The 14985-nt window shown below is 35.0% G+C and overlaps 1 protein-coding gene across 2 annotated transcripts in view; it reads right to left on the reverse strand.

Annotated features, from left to right (window-relative positions):
- Positions 1–11060, reverse strand: part of R3HDM1 (R3H domain containing 1) — an 87767-nt gene extending 76707 nt beyond the window's left edge. The window contains exons 1-2 of one of the 2 annotated variants that reach the window (XM_044669903.1): positions 10926–10954; positions 6457–6667 (exon numbers count right to left, since the gene is read on the reverse strand). In XM_044669903.1, coding sequence (XP_044525838.1) covers positions 6457–6627 — 171 coding nt within the window. In that variant the 5' untranslated portion in view covers positions 6628–6667; positions 10926–10954. Of the gene's footprint in view, positions 1–6456; positions 6668–10925 lie in introns of both variants that reach the window. The other variant, XM_044669904.1, reaches the window with a different exon arrangement.
- Positions 11061–14985: the final 3925 nt, after the last annotated feature.

A 14985-nucleotide genomic window follows, 5' to 3' on the forward strand; every position in this document is an offset into this window, starting at 1 on the left:
CATAAAACTTGGAGATGGAAAGGTTTTGTAGCTGTGAAAGAGAAGATTCGATTCAGAGGGATTACCTGTGGCTGATGAGCTTTTCAAATGTTTCAGTATGAGAATTACATTGTGCTGATCACGTCAAGCCTCAGAACACTGTTAAACAACTTATAGAGCTTGTTCATCAACATATATTGGAAAGACAGTTTAGATGGATAGCAAGTTGGCCCCAGAGTTAAAAAGGGTACCCTAACTGGAAGAATTATGGATAGCGTTACACAGAAATGTAAAATCACCTCTGATGTGGAATTGGATATAATGTATGGGGAAAGGGGAATGAAGGAAGGAAAATATGATGGAATAGTAAATAACCATTTTCCATGGTTTATAGGTGATTCAGAACAGGAAAGAAGTGGGTCATTTTTGTGAGACCCATAATGGCTGAATCCCAGATGTAGGATAGTGATTGAACTATAATAAAATCTAGAATTTCTGCTGTGTAATATGACTAGGATAGAGGCAATATTTATTGAGAGCTCATAGACTTCTTGACTGTATCTTCAGTACTAGTACAGGCTTTGCATATTCTCCTATGTTGTCTACTCATGACAAAGGAAGTGCTGGCGACCAAATGAAAGATCTACATTTCTTCGTGTTCTGTGGATGGCCTGAAATAACAAAGGTTCAGAACTCTAGTCTGGGCTTCCTTTGGAGACATATAATGGCAGTAGAAAGAGAGGTATAGTCTATTAATATTAACTTCCCCTCATAGAAAGAAGGAAAAGTGCTACTGTAAGATAAACATATACCTCTCACCTTTTGCAAATATGGAATACTATGAACATGAAGCAAATGTTGGATATATAGTTAGATTTGGCTAATGGGTTGATTAGTTTTACAGAAAAGATTCCTTTTAACCTATTCCCCTTATTCTTTATTAAAACTGATGACTTTCTGGAGATAGAAGAGAAAAACATAAATAGAAAATAAAAGTGATATTAAAATAAAAAACATTTTATTTATCTTAAAAAAAAAAAACCCTAAACCAAACCCAAACTAAACAAAAATCCTGTACCACTTTCTATCTTAGAATAAATACTGTGCACCGGTTCCAAGACAGAAAAGTGGTAAGGGCTAGGCATGGGGTTTGGGAGTGTTTCAGTGACTTGCCTAGAGTCACACAGCTAAGAAATTCCTGAAACCAAATTTGAAACCAGGATCTGCTGTCTCTAGGCCTGGTTCTCAATCCGCTAATCCACCTAGCTGCTCCTTCAACACACATTTTAAAAAGAAAACTTGAGAGGTGAAGAAAAGAGGAAAGAGATTCACCAGGTATAAACTACAATCTTTTATTATGTGCCAACTACATCTTTGGGTCTTGTATACATAAATGAAGGCAACCTTTAGGAGAGTAATAGTACTGAATATGCAAGATTTCATGACTACTCAATAGTGGATAACATCTTTACCATTTTAGAATAGACTGAAGCAAGGCTGATTTAAAGTCCTTCCTCAGACATCAGTTTTATGAAGCCAAATCACCTACACCCTCTCAGCCTTAGTTTTTACTTGTAGAAAACAGGAAGAATAACAGCACCTAACTAAGAGGACTGTTAGGAGAATAAAATGAGATAACATATAACATTTTGCAAATGTTAAAGTACAATATAAATATTAGCAGATACAATCATTGTTATTCAATTAATAAACACAATTATTATAGCTATTATTAGCTACTACAATTGTTACTATAATAATAAATATTAGAATAATTATTCTATTATTAGAATCAGTAACAGTTTAAAGGGATAAAAGTAAGAAGTTCTAAAAATATGGTCAGAAACAAACTAGTTTAATTGCTAGAAACAAGTAATTCAGCAAACCTAGTACGGGTTCAATAGATTATAGTAATGAAAAATGTAGCACACAGTAGGCTTTTTTAAGTCTGTTGTACACATAGAATTGACCTACAAATAAGTATAAGGTAAGACTGATATCGACTAACAGTCTTTCAAAGACCTTAGTTCATCCTGCCACTGTTAAAAGTTACTTTACTGAATGATCTTAAACTCTGACAATGCCTCTAATTATGACATCCTATCTATTCTATTAGTTTCATTTATGAGAACCACTCCACTTTTATTATAACTTCTAGGCCCTCTATCTGTCCCAATTTCTCCTACATATCAGGCTTTAGCTGCCTCTCCTAATTAGCCTGGACCCCATGGTAAAGCATTATAAATATATGCTACCTTTAATTTGAGAGTTAATGACTTTATCTTTGGACTATATTCCTTACAATGAGGTAGATTTCAATGCTTTCACAAGGTGTTATCTTGTGTGATTCTTTGTCATATTTGATTGCTTAACTGTCACAGGATTTATTCAATCCTGTGGGAATTCTTCCTTTTGTTCTTTCTGTGCGTTGGGTGTATCATAAGTGGCTATTTTTTAAATTCTTTTTTTTTTTTTAAACCCTTACAACCCTTACCTTTTGTCTTGGAATCAATACTATGTATTGGCTCCAAGGGAGAAGAGTGGTAAGGGATAGGCAATGGCGGTCAAGTGACTTGCCCCAGGGATACGTAGCTGGGAAGTGTCTGAGGCCAGATTTGAATCTAGGACCTCCCATCTCTAGGCTCTGGCTCTCAACCCACTGAGTCACCCAGCTGGCCCCTTTGTCTTTATTCTTAAAGCAAAACTGGATCCATTTCCTTTCAAGGCAACCAAATTCTTGGTAATGTCCTTTAAATTCTTTTATGTAAATCACTATTGGCTATATACAGATTATGGTGCTCCAGGATTGAGTCATTGGTGAGAAAATAGGTTTTAAAAAGATAGGCTTTTGTAGGAGAGGGCAGCTTGGGATCTTTGAAAGTACTGCACTATTTCCCCAGGTAGAGCCAACTCTTTCGTTGAATTTTAATACACTACTAGGCAATGAAAGATATTGAATATTTTTGAGCAGTGGAGTTCATGTGTTTTAGATACACATGCATTAGCAAAACCAATCTGGAATAGTATAAAGGAAAGATTAAAAGTTGTTGTAACCAAGTCATTTAACCAGTCACAAAAGATGATAATAAATATTAACATATAAAAATGAGATCTGAGCTCGGATCCTCTGATACTAAAGCGAGTATTCTTTTGAATGTATTATAGATTTTCAATCAGATTTAAAGGTGGGATGAACTTTAGAAACTTTTTTAGAACTTTTTTTAGTCCATTTCCCACCTCCTTCTCAAAGATAAGGAAACTGAAGCTGATTTATTTTGAGAATATGTAGAATAATATGAGCATGTATGTTATCACTCAGGGTACATTAAAAGTGAGTTTAACAACTAGTATGGACCTTAAAAAAAAACCTGACAGTTATGATAATTTGTGATTAAATGATATACCTTTTGAATCATATAAAGATTAAAAATATAGTTTTAGTAAAATATGTTCTATTATATATTTTTTGAGTAAAATATGTTCTATTATATTTTACATGTAATTTTTCATGAATGGTAATTAATTTAAATCCTTATTTTTCCTAGCTCTATTTTATCTGTTGTTTTAACATTGCCCATATTCCTCCTAGACTCCCTTCCCAGAGTCATTATTATAAAATGGGGGGGGGGGGGGGGAAGATCATGAAAATTTTAATCAACATCTGACTAGATAAGCAATATTATACCACAGTTCTACTTCTACCAAGAAATCAGATGTTAAATGAAATGTGTGAATGATATAGAATCCCTATATCTGCAAAGAATTTAAAGGGGGAGATATCTTCTGCTATCTCTGGTTTGTAGTCAAGTTTTTATACTTCTGCAGTATTCAGTTTCAATTGTTTTGTGATGGTTCTTTGCACCTTTTTAATGTGTATTATTTTCCAAGCTCTGCTTGGCAAGTTTCCATTAGTGAGAATATTTAATTATTCAGACTCCTCATTCCCTAACCATGTTGGATAAGAGAATTTGCTTTATGTGATTTTCCATTATTTAATCACACAAAATGATAATCGTCACTAAATAATAAAAAGTACAAGTTTTTGAACTGAAAATTTGCTTTATCTTCTACAACATTTACCAAGGCGAAATAAAAATTAAAAAGCCCATTATATGTTTCATAACAAAAAATGGTTCAAAAATTTTCAATGAGAGGTAAATATAGTACAAATTTGCAGGATCAAATTACTCCATTTCATATAAAGTCAATGAAAGAAATTACATAAATTAAAAAAACCTAACCATAATTATATCTATAGTATTCATTGATTTCTACACCTGTCCATAGTAAAGTTATAAATTCTATTTTAATAGAAATAACAAACTGCTATAGATAAGAAATAAGAATGCTATGCACAGGTAAAAGAACTTTTTTGGAGGATGCGGATACCTATAGATTTTCATTCTTCCAAGCTTCTCTGTGTGAAATATCATTTAAGAAAGCCAGATCCTAAGACAGGGGATGAGGAGTTGTAGGTTTTCCCCCTCACCCTACTCTATTGCCATTGAGGTACTATAGGCTCCTGCCTTTTTACAAGGGCTGTGTTACCCCCACGTGATAGTAAGTGACAAATAAAAAACAAGGGACTGCCCTTTGGGCAGTCCAAAACAGTGTTGAGGCTGCCATTTGTCCACTTGAAATTCGAGGTGGATGTAGGAAGTGACAAAAGATGCTATCTTTTAAATACGAATATAAATATTTTGTGGAGGCAGTGTTGAAGGATCTCCGGTGAGACCTCAGACTGCTTCCCTTTTGAATTATCACATGGGTAAGTTAGGTTGACTCTCTTTCTTTTCCTTTGGTGTTTCTGGAGGCTCTAGCCAGGCTTTTCTTAGAGGAGGCCTTGTGGCTAAAAGCTTTGTTAAAAATTCACCTCTGTGCCCCTCTGCCGAGGCCTATAAATTCCTACCTGGTTCTGGCCTCTGGCCCAGGCCATAGTTTCTCTCTCTCTCAATTTCCCTACCTTTAACCTTTTTAATTGTAAATAAATCACCATAAAAGTCATCCTGACTTGGGTCTATTTTAATTTGAAATCGAGTTAATTGATTTCTGGTGACCATGTGTTAAATACCTAGTTTCCCCTCTTGCAGCTGCACAATGATAGAAAATAAATATTTGGTTATGCTAGTCAGGGTAGAATGAAATTTTAAATTCTTTTCTTTCATTTCTTGTGTTGCAAAAAAAAATAAAATGAAACAGTTTCATAGGTTTCATAGCCAACTTAAGGTTTCCCTGATTGAGTCCATACAACTACAATAATTGTGCTGTTGTTGACTATTTGCTTTAAGAAATGGAGATAACTAATTGGAAGGCCCGCCCCTCCCCCCATTTCAGGAGAATAACCTTCATTTTAAAAATAGAAATTATAAAAGAACTAGGAACAAAACAAAACAAAGTTTTCACAATCTAAAAAAATCTCTTTAAATTCCTAGAAGCTGCATACTTGATTATAATGAATCACTGAAGTAAAATATAATTACTATGACTTTTTTTGAAAATTTAAAATGTAAAAAAACATGTGCTTAAAACAAATACCTGAAGCTACAATTCAGGTATGATGTGGTCTAAAGGTAGTACCAGTTTGACTCAGCCACTATATTCAGACAGAAAAGCACATTCTCACACCATTCAACATATATCTCTCTGATAAAAATTATAGAATTTAAAAGAATAGTATTCTTAAAATTAACATTTTAGAGAAATGTAAGAAATCAAAACTGCCCAAATTATCATTCACTACTGTTACTCATCTATTTTTTTTTTTTAATTTTAGACCCTTAACTTCTGTGTATTGACTTATAGGTGGAAGATTGGTAAGGGTAGGCAATGGGGGTCAAGTGACTTGCCCAGCGTCACACAGCTGGGAAGTGACTGAGGCCGGATTTGAACCCAGGACCTCCTGTCTCCAGGCCTGGCTCTCAATCCACTGAGCTACCCAGCTGCCCCACTCATCTATCTTAATGCATATCTCACCCCAACCCCCAAACCTGAATATGAGTTTCAAATCAGAAGTTTTTTCAATGCTTGTCTTCAATCCTGAGGCAATCAGAGGGTGCCAAGAGTCTCTGGCTAGTTAATTTATCTTTCAATAGCAAGTATGACATTTCTTTTTTTAACCAGAGTTGATTTAATTCAGGATAGGACAGTCCAATTAAGTAAAGAGGTGGCTTGGTTTGCCTTTCAACCTTTCTATTCTCAGAGAACTCAGGTTAAATAAAAGCTAAGCCTTTGAAGACCAGATACTCTAAGACTCTGATAAGAAACTGCCAGTCTATTGTAAAAAAAGACCAATAATTTTGAATATGTAATAACACAACTGAACAAAGAACTAGCATGCTCATATCAGATAGTTGGAGCAGCAAACACTGTAGGGAGACAGAAGAGTTTCAAATAATGAATACTAAATTTCACACAAAAAGAAATAAAAACATTCACTGAACACAACATTTTATGCCAGTGGGAAAATCCTTCTCTTACCTGTAAATCAATTTTGCTGTCAATACAACGTTCATTCTTGTCTGCTGAGATCTTCTCATAGTTTTCTGATTTGATGAGATTTTCAATTCTGGTTGCATCTTTCATTTCTGCTTCCAAACCCTTCACTGTATCAGTTCCATCTTTTACAATAATAGTATCAGACATCCTCATTAGAGAAGGTTATTTTAGAATCCTACAGGAATCTTGAAGCCTTTGAAGGAGATAGAAATATACAATTAAAAAAAATTCTTATAGGGCTGAAATATCTCTCCAACTTACTATATTTAATAATTCAACAATTTAGTAATATTTCTCCAATTTAAATGCACCAGAGTAGCACGTATGTATTGTGAACTAATAAGGAAATATTTGTCACTAAATAGATACTGGAATAATTCATGCCCAGAATAATATATTTCTCCTATTCTACTTTATATGTAGGTTTATATGATTTAGAATTTCCTTCATTATTTATTTCCCAGTTAGCATTTTTGCCTGAGGGAAATACTATTCAGAGGCAAGGCTGTGACATTCACATTAAAAAAAAAAAAAAAAGGCAACAACACCCTAATCCTATGAATTTGGGCAAAGGCCTTAATTCAGGGAAATGAAATGCAACAAAATTTTTCATACAACCAAGGAGCTTGTTTCAATGAAGAACCTAGAAAATGGAAATCCTGAGTTATCACTGAGAAGAAGAAGTCCTCTATTCTTCCTCCCCTCCTCCCCATTCTGAAAAATCTGAAGGGGCTATCAAATAGTTGTTATTGTTTAGTCATTTCAGTTGTGTTTGACTCTTTTTGACTCTATTTAGGGTTTTCTTGGCAGAGATACCAGAGTGGTTTGCCATTTCATCTCCAGATAATTTTAATGATTAAGAGACTGAGATAAGCACTGTTAAACAGCTTGCCTAAGGTCATATAGCTGGTATGTATCTGAGGCCAAGTTTGAACTGAAGAAGATAGTCTTCCTCACTTCAAGTCTGCCACTCTTCACTGCACCACTTAGCTGCCCCTATCAAATAGTATTTAATTATTTCAACAGATCCATGTAAGAAGCACTTAAGATATGCAGAGACCAGTGCTAGGTGCTTGGATAGAGGCAAAGTTTAGCTAACACAGAGTCCTCCCTTAGGAAGAGATAACAAACAAAAATAAGTATTATGTGTAAGTGCAGAAAAGGGACAAGTATTGTTTGAGTTTTCACAAGGAAAAGGCAATTACTGATATAAGTAAGGAATAGGGAAAGAAGGAAAGGTTTCATGGAAAAAGTAGCATTTAGACTGGGCTTCAAAGGAATGGGTAGCAAGAATTCAACATTTATAGGAAATTGGGAATATGGCATTCCAACACTCACTACATGGAGCTAGGAAGAGAATAAAGGAGTAGAAAATCAGGAGTAGCTCAGTGGATTGAAAGCCAGGCCTAGAGGCAGGAAGTCCTTGAGTCAAATCTAGCCTTCGGAAGCTTCTTGGCTGTGCGACCCTGGGCAAATCATTTAACCCCCATTGCCTAGCCCTTACTGTTCTGCTTTGGAACCAGTACATAGTATTGATTCTCAGATGGAAGGTAAGAGTTAAAAAAAAAGTAGAAAATAAGACAGAAGCCAGCCCCTGTGATGAGCTCTATGGTTTCAAAGAATGGCAAAACCAAGGTTCCTGCTCTTAATGGAGTTCACATTTGAATTAGGAAGACTACAGTCTAATAATAATTATAGCTAGTTTTTATAGAGAGGACATTACAAATATGATCTCAATTTATCCTCATCAGAGCTTTCAAAGAGAAGTCCGTAGGTACGGGGGTATTAGGATAAGGACTTAATGACATCTGAGAAAGGCCTCTTGCAAAAGGTAGGATTTGAGCCAAGTCTTATAAGAGACAGATGGAAGGTGCATTTCAACCATCAGATAGTCAGTGAAAGGGCACAGAAGTCAGAAGATGGTGTGTCACATCTGAGGAAAAGAAAAAATGTCAGTGTTCCCAGATTGTAGGAGACATAGAAGAGAGTGAAGTGTAAGAAGACTAGAAAGTAGGGAAGGGACATGGTTGAGAAAGGTTTTAAATACCAGAAGATTTTGTATTTGATCCTGGAGATAACAGGGAGCCATTCAAATTTACTGAATAGCAGAGAGACCTAGGAAGATCATTTTGGCAACTGAATGGTAAATAGATTGGAGTGGAGAAACACTTGAGCCAAGAAAAACCCTAAAGATTACTGCAACAGTCTAAGCATGAGATGACAAAAGCTTGAACTAGGGTAGTTGCATTCTAAGGAGACATATTTGAGCAATGTTGTTAAAGTAGAAATGACAAAAATTGGTAACAAAGTGGATATGTAGGGTGACTGTAAAGGAGGAGCTGAGGATGACACCAAGGATGGGAGCTTAGCTGACTGGGAAGAGAGTGGTAATCTCAACTGCAATAAGGAAGTTAGAAAGAGAAAAGGATTTGGGAGAAAGAGTTCAGTTTTGGATATGCTAAGCTTATTTGCCTATTTATTAATTCCTAAACTTTTAATTAATTAAGAACATTTTCCCATAGTTATAGGATTCATGTTCTATCCCTCCCCTCCTACCACCTCCTCCCATAGTCAAAGCACAATTCCACTGGGTTTTACATGTGTCATTGATCAAGACCTATTTCCATATTGTTGATATTTGTGCTAGAGTGCTCATTTTGAGTCCATATCCTTAATTATATCCCCATCCTCCCATGTGATCAGGCAGTTGTTTTTCTACTCCCACAGTTCTTCCTCTGAATGTGAATAGTGTTCTTTCTCATAGGTCCCTCATAGTTGTCCTGGGTCATTGCATTGTTGCTAGTACAGAAGTCCATTACATTCGATTTTACCACAGTGTATTGGTCTCTGTGTACAATGTTCTTCTGTCTCTGCTCCTTTCACTCTGCATCAGTTCCTGGAGGTCTTTCCAGTTCACATGGAATTTCTCCAGTTTATTATTCCTTTGAGCACAATAGTATTCCATCACCAGCATATGCCACAATTTGTTCAGCCATTCCCCAATTGAAGGGCATACCCTCGTTTTCCAGTTTTTTTGCCAACACAAAGAGCGCAGCTATATATATTTTTGTACATGTCTTTTCCCTGTGATCTCTTTTTGGGTATAAACCCAGCAGTGGTATGGCTAGATCAAAGGGCAGGTAGTCTTTTAGCACAGTGATGGGCAAACTATGGCCCTCGGGCCAGATTGGGGGGGGGGGGGAAGGGGGATCGGTCCTGAAATGTTCTATCAGACTGCCAGACATTATTGCTAATCTGACGAATACAATGAGTAGGATAAAATACAATGAAACTTCGAAAGAGTTGCCTTAGAAACAGATTGATAGATGAGCATTTCCTTTTTTTGGTCCCCTCTTTAAGAAGTTTGCCCATCACTGTTTTAGAGGGATATGCTGAGTTTAAAATGTCTCTGGAACATCCAGTTTGAGATGTATAATACAGACAGTTGGAGATGTGAGGTGGTGGGTTCAGAGATTGGGGCTAGACATCAGACCTGCACAGAGAGAACTTAATGCATAGGAACTGAGGAGATCAATAAGTGAAACACTTAAGTAAAAGAAAAAAAGGAATTGAACAGGGAGGAAAACCAGGAAAAAGCAGTGTCAAAAATATTGAAGAGAAAGGAGAGTTATCAAGGATATGTGGGTTAACAAGAGCATCAATAATTATAGTCTGGTTAAGAAGAATGAAGATTGAGAAAATGCAACTAGATCTGGTAATCAAAGAATTCTAAGGATAGGAGAGGGAATTGGGGTGGGTAAGAAAAAAATTTGTTAATTAAAAAAATATGCCTGGTAACTTTGGAGACAGCAGTTTCAGTTGAGTAAGTTCAAAGTTAGACTGAAGAGGAATTAGAGGAGAGGAAATGGAGGTGCCCAGTACAGAAATCAGATAGTAGCAGTTCCGTAAGGTTGCAGAAATGGCAGAAAGTCAGGAGTGTGAAAGAGTCTAGAATAGTAGTGAGGAAGCATGAAAATGATTAAGGCCTAATGTCATTGGTGGATATGGAAGCAATGAAGCCTTGAGTCTGTGTTCAACCGTGAAAACTTAAAAAAAAAAAAATCAAGGCTGAATATATTTTTTCAAAGAGATCTAGAAAATCCAAGATTATTTTCCTTTGGAAAAAGTCTTTGTCATATAAATGTTAATTCAATTTGAGAAATCCCCAAACTCAATCCTTTAACTCTCAGGAGCAAATCAAGCAGTAGATTTTTAGTCAGAGGTAATCCAACCTAAAATCTGTTTTCCTTAAACCAAAATTTTTGCTTTAGTTAATTGCCTTACATTTGTAAATGATTCAAAAAATAGAAGTAACCAGTACTGATGTTGTAATGAAAAACGGAAAAGAAAATAATTTATTTAAAAACCTTATTTCTTTAACATTTAGATCTGGACAATGTAGTACACCGATATATACATTTTAGGGATTTATGGATGTGAGATATTATTACCTGATGTGTGCTATAGATTTGGGATTGTGGTCTTCCACAAAAATAAAAGAAAATAATCCAAGGTTCCTTTTCACAGTTGTCAGCCAGGATGTCAGTTGTATTGAACCATCTGGAATCTTGTAGGAGGAGTCCCATGTCCTTGTCAACAGTGTAGAGTCCTGGACTGAATTGGACTGTCTTGGATCATATATATCATCACTTTTAGTTGCCTACAATTAAAAAAAGATTAGTTAAAACACACCATAAAAGCTTCTGTAAAAGTATATTGAAAGGAGTGGTTTGTAACTTTTTTTTTTATTATGGAATTCTTTGGCAGCCTGGTGAAGCTATAAGCTACTATATAAAATATCTATGATTACAATGGAAACCAATTATATTTAAATGTAGATTATTTTAAAAACCCTAAAACAAATTCATAGATCTCAGGTTAAAACATTTTATCTAAGAGAAATGGAATACTTTAAAATAAATTACCACCAGTTATTAGAGATCACATTATTTTCCAATTTAAAATAATAAAGTCTTCCTCATTATGAACTATAATTTCACTGAGAAAATTTCGAAGTTTAAGAAGGTTATAATATATCACATACAACTGTTAAGTAAAAAAGATCCACGGTACTTGATAACTCTGGAAGATATAACAAGTAATTATATTTTTAAATACCCACCTGAAAGGTAGTAACTAAAAGGTTAAAAAGGGACATTATGAAACTAGGTTATAAAGTTCAACCAAAATTAAAGTATTATATTTGACTAACTACATAGAATATCATCTCCCCAAAACACTCATGTGCCAGGTCTTAAAGGCACTATAAATTTAACCTTATTCACTCCAAGTGACTGGTCTGCAAATAGGATTCCAAAAAATCTATAGTATTTATATCTGGATTGCTTTGAGAACCTTTATATATGTGTGTATATATAAAGTTCTGATCAATCAAGTTGAAAAACTCACTAAAACACAGCTGAAATATTAGTGACCAAAATACATATATCACAAAATACAGCATTGAATAATTCACAAATAATTTTTGTCTCAAAAGCATCATGAAACAGAAGTCTCATGACATTATAATATTTTAAAACCAATCTTCACTTTTCATATTGCCAACACTGCAATATAGGACAGAACAAAAACAATTCAGGAATTTTTCTTCAGCATCAATGACAAATCTAACGAGATCCCTCATGTAAAACATGCAAGCTTTTGTTCTATATTACATACCTACTAAAAAAGAAGATAATGGAATTTTGTGGGATTAAAATTGAATTAGTTGATATAGAGTTGGAGGATTTAATTGCAAGTTTTTAAAACAACTGCTACTGGGATGCAGGTGGGCATGCAGTGCATAGGAAATCTGGTTTAGAGGCAAGAAGCTCCAGATTCAAGCAACACCTTTGTCATATAGTAGCATATATTACCCACAGCAATTTTCTCAAATGCAAAGAGGGTGCTGATTTGCACTAGTAGAAGTAATTTTACCAGAAATTCTCTATATCAATAGCAAAATCTAGTTTAAAAAGTTGCTGCCAGAGTAGTACAGGCTGCTCAGTGAACAGAGTCAGACATAGAAATAGGAGGTCCTCAGTTCAAATCGGACCCTCAGATACTTCCTAGCTGTGTGACCCTGGGCAAATAACTCCAAATGTTTGGCCTGTAAACTGCTTTTGCCTTAGAACTGATGCTTAGTATCAATTTTAAGACAGAAAGATAAGGGTTGGGAAAAAGTTGCTGCTAAATTTTTCCTCCCTCAAAAAAACAAACAAAAAACTCCTTTTATATTGTTAGAAAATGATCATCTGTTTTTGCATAATCTATTAAAAAGGAAATACATTTTTGTTATTTTGCTTGATACAAAAAAAGTTTTCCCATTACTTTTTATAATTTTTAAGTTGTAAGTTTGGATTTTCTAGTGATTACTAAGCACATTTATCAAGGTTTGCATAGGGGGTGGACATAGATATTAAACAGGATGGTATGATTGAAAGAACATTAAATAGAATACAGAAACCTGAGTTCTAGTGGTGTACTTGAACCTGAGATTTTAACACTGTTAAGATTTCTCTCAAACTACAATCTTTAGATATAACCAACATATAAGCTTTTTTAAAGTTGCTTTCTTTTAGGTTTTGTTTTTTAATTTTCCCCTAAGCTTACATGATTCTTGTTGTCTCCCTCCCTCCTCCCAGAGTAATTCCACTAGGTTATACATATATGATCACTCAAAACTGATTTCTATATTATTTATTTTTATAATATAATAATCTTTTAAAAGAAACCCCCCTAAATCTTAAATCCATATAAACAAGCAATAAATCATATTTTCTACTCCTACAGTTCTTTTTTTTGAGAGATGGATAGTTTTTTCTCATATGTCCTTATGAATTGTCCTGGATCATTGCATTGCTATTAGTAGCAAAGTCTATTACATTTGATTGTGCTACAATGTTTCAGTTCCTCCTTATAATGTTCTGGTTCTGCTCCTTTCACTCTGCATTAGTTCATGGAGATCTTCCCAGGTCTTATAGAAATCCATCAATTCATCATTCCTTAGAGTATAATAGTATTCCATCACCATCATATACTACAATTTTTTCAGCCATCCCCCAATCGAGGGACACCTCCTAATTTTCCAGTTTTTTTCTGCCACCATAAAAAGTGCAGCTATATTTTTTTGTGCAAACAGAACCTCCTTTGCCCCTCTTTTTAGAAAATCTCTTTGGCATATAAACTTGGTAGTAGTATTACTAGATCAAAGGGCAGACATTCTTTTAAAGGCCTTTGGGCAAAATTCCAAATTGCCTTCCAGAATGGTTGGCTCAATTCACAACTCCACCAGCAATGCATTAGTGTCCCAATTTTTGCCACAGTCCCTCCAACATTTATTATTTTCCTTTACTGTCATGTTGGCCACTCTAGGTCGTTCAGTGGATTGAGAGCTAGAGCTAGGACTAGAAACAGGAGGATCTTGGGTTCAAATATGTCCTTAGACACTGTATGACTTAACCCCAGTTACCTAGCTCTAATTGTTCATCTATCTTGGAACCAATACATTATCGATTCTAAAATAGAAGGAAGCCAATCAAGTCATATCATTCCAAGACCACTGATAGATACAACTAAGGGAACAGAGATCCCAAATGAAGTATATCAACTAGAATTTTTTGGAGTTATCTTCATTAATGGCAGTGTAATTACACTTGCACTTTAACATTAATTTTCTTCATCTCTTGAATGAGGGGTTGGACTAGATGGCCCCAAAGATTTCTTCCAGTTCCAGATCTATGATCTTAACTGGAAACAAAACAGCACTTATACTAAGTAGCAGTAACTTTTATTCACACAATGACCAACAACATTCCCAAAGAATTATAATAAAACATGCTATCCACCTATAAAAAGGGAAATACTAAAAAAGAATGAAATAAAAAAAGGAAATAGTAGTCGAGACATGTAGAATCCAAACTTGAACATGGTACTACACAAAAATATGCTGCATGAAAAATAATTTTGGAGGTACTTGGGAATGATTTTAAAGATATCTAAAAGATTAAAAAAGAATTGAAAATTTCTAAGATGGTAGTTTCAAAATAAGATAATTGGAGGCAGTCAGGTGGCTTAGTGGATTGAGAGCCATTTCTAGAGATGGAAGGTCCTGGGTTCTGAGTTGGCCTCAAGACACTTCCTTATCTGTTCCATTACCCAGCCCTTATTGTACTTCTGCCTTGGAACCAATACACAGTATTGATTCTAAGATGGAAGATGAGGGTTTAAAAAAAATACAGCTTCTCAATATTTATATGACTACACAGAAAAATTAGTTATAGGGTAGGCACTCTAATAATATCAAAGGAAGTGTGACAGAAGAACAATATGCTTGCTGATGGAAGATTTAAGAATCTCAGAGTTGTCTTGCCCGTAGGAGACATCTAGTTCAACTAGATAACTATCATTAACACAAGGTTATTCAGCCTCAATTAACCTTGAGGGAAGGGAGGCCAATTTTCTTCAAAGTCCTACCTTCACCAGGCTAAATGTATCAGCTTTCTTTAATCA

The sequence above is a fragment of the Gracilinanus agilis genome, chromosome 3 (genome assembly GCF_016433145.1).
Source record: "Gracilinanus agilis isolate LMUSP501 chromosome 3, AgileGrace, whole genome shotgun sequence".
NCBI classification, from domain to species: Eukaryota; Metazoa; Chordata; class Mammalia; order Didelphimorphia; family Didelphidae; genus Gracilinanus; species Gracilinanus agilis.